This window comes from Artemia franciscana, chromosome 8 (assembly GCF_032884065.1).
Source record: "Artemia franciscana chromosome 8, ASM3288406v1, whole genome shotgun sequence".
NCBI lineage: Eukaryota > Metazoa > Arthropoda > Branchiopoda > Anostraca > Artemiidae > Artemia > Artemia franciscana.
Genome location: NC_088870.1, coordinates 18,153,147 through 18,159,146, shown reverse-complemented (window position 1 = coordinate 18,159,146; position 6,000 = coordinate 18,153,147). Strand labels below are relative to the sequence as shown.

General features: G+C 34.4%; 1 protein-coding gene across 3 annotated transcripts in view; it reads right to left on the bottom strand.

Moving 5' to 3' along the window:
* Positions 1-1,216: 1,216 nt before the first annotated feature.
* Positions 1,217-6,000, bottom strand: part of LOC136030080 (transmembrane channel-like protein 7) — a 30,401-nt gene continuing 25,617 nt past the window's right edge. For all 3 annotated transcript variants that reach the window (XM_065708729.1, XM_065708731.1, XM_065708730.1), the window contains 2 exons: positions 5,667-5,889; positions 1,217-3,094 (listed from right to left, as the gene is read on the bottom strand). In XM_065708729.1, the coding sequence (XP_065564801.1) occupies positions 1,269-3,094; positions 5,667-5,889 (2,049 nt within the window). In that variant the 3' untranslated portion in view covers positions 1,217-1,268. The remainder of the gene's footprint in view (positions 3,095-5,666; positions 5,890-6,000) is intronic.

Sequence of the window (6,000 nt, the reverse complement as noted above, 5' to 3'; positions counted from 1 at the left end):
CTTGATTTTTCAGGTGTGTTTCCCCCTTTTTTTCAAAAATTTGGCAAATTTTCTCAGACTCGTAACTTTTGATGGGTATCATTACAGTTATCTAGGGTATCATTATATATTTTGAATAACCATCAAAATTCGATTCTTTAGATGTATCTATTTTTATCAAGACTTTGTTTCTTACAGTTTGGTTACCTATTGAGCCGCATGGCTCCTTACTTACAGTTCGTTACCACCAACTGTTTGATATCAACTATTTTAAGTTTAGTCACAAATGAAGTATCTATTTATAAGAACATCTGTTTATGCAACATTCAGAATAATATTCTCATTCAATTTATCTTCGACTTTTGCAATATTTTGTTCAGTCGTATAAGAATACAAGAAAGGAATAAACTGAAGGGGGGGGGGTCAAGGGCAATTCTAGGATGTGCCCAAATTTATATATTTTGAAATATTCAATATTGAATCTAAGAGAATGACAATACCGAACACATGAAAGAAGATAACAAAGCAGAAAAATAAACACGTATATAAATTTGAATATTTATCAAATTCCTTTTTTATCATTCTTCCGTTTTCTATGGCTATTTAACCTGAGTTCAATTTTTATACTTAGGATTAAATCATATTAAATTTGTCTGTTCGAGTATTATGGAATTAATAGAATGGATGGAAAGAAGACAAAAGTATGTGGCAAAACTACAGTTCATAAACTGTTCAAAAACAAGTAACAGACAGGTAAAGAGAGTCGAGGAGGGGGGGGGGGCTCATTCTCTGAAACCCATGATTATGTTTTTATGTCGATTATTCGTTTTTTGTTCATTTATAGAATGTTAATCTACATGTTCCCCATCTATAATCTTCAAAGCATCTTCGTATCTGTTAGCTATATGAAATCCATTGATACATTATCCTGTTGTTTTTTTGTTGTTATTTTTATGAGAGAATCATCCGTTGTTTTATGTCTTTTCTTATATCTCAGATATACAGTTTGCTTTCCTGGTGTCAAGTTAACTTTGAACTAAATATTTCAATATTTCTTTGCCTAGTCGGAAACTGGGTCCGAGTTCCCTTACGTCCTAGTTCATATATTTCGCCTACTTTACTTTATGGTGATAAGATACAACGATTCCTTCATACTGATTTGCTCTACACTTGGGTTCTCAGGAAGGTACTTTTTAAGTTCGAATTTCAATTGAACATAAGAAAAAACTATAGCATATAAGATCATACAACGAATAATTTATTCAAAATACGAGACAAAAGTAAAAAAATTAGTTAGTAATATAGCTTCTGGCACTGGGGGGCCTTAGAGGAAGACTGTCATTATTTCTATTTCTCTCTGTACTCTTAATATGTATAGTTTGTAAAAGAAATTGCTTATCTTTGCTAACCCACATTAGCTGATCCCGCAAGGAATAAATCACTAATTTTTGAGAAGAAATAACTGCCATTAAGTACATAAGTAACAACATACACAGTAGAAGTAAGATAATATAGAAATTCGGTTGTCCAAGAAAGAAAAAGAAATCCTGTGAAACGGGTGAGAGTTTATAAATTTCTAATACGACAGACTGCCAAGCATGGTTAATGCCTCTAAAGGGACCGCAACTGACAGACGATGGAACGTAAATGACAGCGTAGCCAACAACAAGCATGCATGCCATATTCACCATAAGGAGGACATTTAAAAATAAAGATGAAGATTTAACAACACTGACAAACTCTTGAGACTGTACACAATTATATTTACAATCAAACAAATTTATGTAAAATGCTAGAAATGACTTGAGCGTTACAATGAAAACAATAACTGGACAAAAATACAGTCCAATCCAGCACAAGCACTGATTGTATATAAGATCTATCGAATGATCAACGACTGAAAATGTACGCGCTGGCACCACACATTTCTTAAATACATTTCTACCTGTGCATTTTGACCAGCAAAAAAATACAACAAATGTGATGAATAAATTAATAAAGAAATCAAATAATGCCAATTTATAAATTTCCTGACCAAGCTTTGTTTCCCAGCATGTACTCGGTTTTCCCGAATCATTACAGCACTCATAGCTCTGATAGTATCCTCTAGTGAAAACAGTTATTACTAAGATGATTAATGAAGAAACCCTAACTACAATTCTTCTAAAAATTTCGATACTAATTTCTAATTCATTCTGATAACGTTCCCATGTAATAATTTTGCAGAAGACTAGAGGTAGAAAAAGATTCAAAAATGTAATAACGATAGATGGTAAGAAAGAAATCACAAAAATTTCAATATTTTCTAAACTGAATTCCACAGAGGTGTCTTTAACTTGTTCCTGAGAATAAACCACTACACTATAAATAGCATAGCTACTTGCACCAAGTAAGGCAATAACCATAAGCCAACAAAAGAGACGTATAAAAAATAAACCGACATTTTGTTTAGTAGTTCTCGACAATTTCTCTTGTCGGATTTTGTCTTTAAAGAGAGCTGCTTTCAATTCTTGTGTCATGATTCGATGCTTCAATTTCCGAGTTTGAAAGTCTGCAATGAAATAATTCCAACTCGAAAAAATTAACCGCAAATAAGGAAATTCTCTATTATCTGAATACGCCTTTAATTTCAAACCACGACGAATCGTATTACAAATTGTAAAGAAACATAGCAAGGCTAATGAAACCATGACTAATACATAACATACAGGAAGATTATAATAAACAGAACTGCTCCAATGAAAAATTACTGGTTTGTAGTAGCCATAAAATGAAAGAGTTACTTCCATCCACCCCGTTCCTTGAATGAAATCCTGAACAGAGGATGAAACATCATCAAAGACGTTGACACTATCTACATAGGATTTCCAGCAATTTTTTGTTGATCCTAAGCTTGTGTTAGTCCAGTCATTCATTCCGCAGACAGCGGTACCTTCGTTTTCAAAGCACTTATTATCCATATTTTCACGGTATTCTAGAGCGAGTACACCTGATTCAACAAGAGAGCCAACAATTAAACCTGAAGATCGAGTTTGTGATGCACCACTTTCATTGAATGTTTTGCTACAATGCTCCGAGAGATGGCTCAGCTCTGACGGCAAAATTATGAACAGACCTAAAAGCAAAGAAACGCATAAGCTAATGAATGTACTTGCTATATTATAACGAATTCACTCCCCATTATTCTATTCTCGGGGGAGGGGGGTAGAGGGGGTCAGCGGTAGGGAAAAAAGCGCTGATTTTTGTAGAAACTATGAATCTGAATCAGGCTGATGAGCTTTTTTATAATTAATTTACATGCTTAGAGGTAGAAAACTTCGTTCGAAAATATTATTTTTAAAAAGTTTTATTCACCCCTCTCCCCTACACAGCCCATTAAGATACAGACCTATGTATTAAGGGTTAACATCCTTCCCACTCGAGTTTTAAAGGAATATAGCGGTCGTTACAGAGCTATCTGCAAATTGGAACAATCATTTTTTTTAATTGTATCTCCCCTCCCTATTGTTACTACTGAATATAAAGGGAAACTTGAACTAAGAGTTTCAGGGGAGCCTCCCAGGAGAAATTTGGCATGAAAGACAGTGTTCCATAAGCAAAGCAACAAAAATTTCTATGTGACACACACTCAACCACAACGTCAGAACTTTGTGCACTCATGTCGAAAAACAAGTGCTACGACGAGTTTCTAGTAGTAGTAACTTTAGTACTAATTTGTTACCCGTGCAACTGAGCATCAGATGAAGTTTTTGATAAATAATTACTGTCTACAAGTTACCTGATTAAGTTCACTAGCGTAAGCAAAATTAGAACAAATATTTCAAATCAAAAAAAAAAATTATAAAGCTTACCCGAGGCTAAAAACCTAAAACTTTTATTTTAATTTAACCTAAAGTTTAATAGCCTTTCAAATATTTAGAGAAACTTTTATTTGCTTTTCACCATTTCAAACAACAGAACAATAAGAAGTCTAAAAATAAAACATGGAAAGAGATAAATCTAAAAGAAGCAGGAATCTCTCACGCAGACACTTGCCGTGAGTATTCTTGTACCAGTAGAACATAGATGGCAGCGTGTTGCTTTTTTCTGGTCTATTTAAACCACAGTCTACGTGTAGTAAAGTAAAATGTTGTTGGGGTAACACAATGGTTGTTAACCTTGCCCTTGGAGGGAGTATCGGTACGGCCCTGAGGTGATTAAAACTTGGTAACATTTCCTTAGGATCGGCCTGACTAATTATCTGAAACGTACGTACTGGGGAAATCAAGAAGCTTAAATAATGTTGTAGAGAGGTTTGGTATAATATGCTTATCTTTATTAAACTCAAGAACAATACATGGCTCTGGCTATATCTATATGCCACGGGGACTACTTGTCCCATGGATTAAACGAATACAATAATACAATTACAAATGATAAGACATTAAGACACTTACGACTTTCTAAAGTATTCCTAAGTAAAAAGGACCAGAGGTCAGCCCGGCAATTATAATAGATCATATGCTTGATCCCATAAAATGGATCGAAGCGGTTGTTTTGCAGTTAATTTCTAAACCTTTATCTTAATAAAAAGCGGTGTTTCAAAACTTCACATTTTGTGTTTTGAGTCTTAATATTTTTACAAAAATCAAATTCTGACTTTATTAGGCAGCTTTACTACATACGTTTTATGTTATGAGACAATTCAAATGATGATTGTCAGCCATGTTGTAGAATTATTTATTACTATATTCGTTCCAAAATGCAGATAATATAGAGAAAATTCGTCAATTCTTTGAATTATAAGCTAAAATATACAACAATTTTTTTTTGTCTTTTACTTATTGTGAACACAAAAAGGGATGAGTCTGTAGTTATGATCCATTTCAGGATAAAGTAATTAACTGTATTCAATGATAATTGAATTCTAGAATACATCATATGAATGGACCGAATTTAGCCCGCAGTATAGGTGTTTTTCCTAAGATATAATCTTTATTCGCCATCTTTACCTTCAATCCTTGCGAATCCTGTAGCCTTTTTAGAGCTGTGAAGAAGAGGTCACTGAGGTTTTAGAACAACTCCCTGCGAAGAAATACTTGCAATTTGTTCGGCTGATAGATTACATAACACCCACATCAGGTTTCTCACTAAGCAGCCTCAAGTAACCAACGAATTCCATCTTGGAAGACGGCAATACTGGGGTCAAATGACTTTTGGTGCTGGACTCCTCCGGGCCTCCAGAGGAGCGGTAGACAAAGGGCCAGTATTTGTCTTTCACTAGAAGATAAGGCAAGAGTTCTGGGGTCATCCTTCAATGAGCTATAGTCCCTGGCACAGGATTGTCCGACACGTCAAGATCAACCACTGCTGCCCTATACGCCACTAGGCCTCGGAAGTTCTAAGTTTAAGTAAGTCTACAGTTGGCCACCCTACACTACTCCTTTACGAAAAAAAAGAAAGAAATGATAGGTGACTAGAAAGAATTACATGAAAGAAAAAAGTTTATAGGCTGTAAAATAATCTCGAGAAGCAGAAGTCTTATTAGGCTGAACGTGCTTCAAGGGATGTGTTTTTATATAAGTTACTCCTTTAGTACTTGTTTTTGAGCAATCTTATGATCCTAACCCAATATAAACATAGAAAATTTAATTAAACCATTTAGTAAAATAAATAAAAATGCACATAATAGATGACAAAAAGCTTACCAACGATCATACTCATTGCCAGGTTGAGAAAGAACAACCATCGAATAAACATGAAAAATGCAACATGGGCTGATCCATACTTTCCTTCAATGCTCTTTAGCTGTTCATTCCATGGAACTAAGGATGCCATACCATTCTTCAAACTGATCAAAAGGCTGTGATAGAATTTTCTCTGCTTCAAACGTAGAGCTGCTACCCCTCGAACACGAAATGTAGGCATATGCTATAGAACAAAAGAGTAAATACTTTATTTTATGACCTCACTACAAATTACGTAACTAAAAAGAACTCCACTTTATTTAATATGTGGAAGGATATGCATAAAAAATACCCC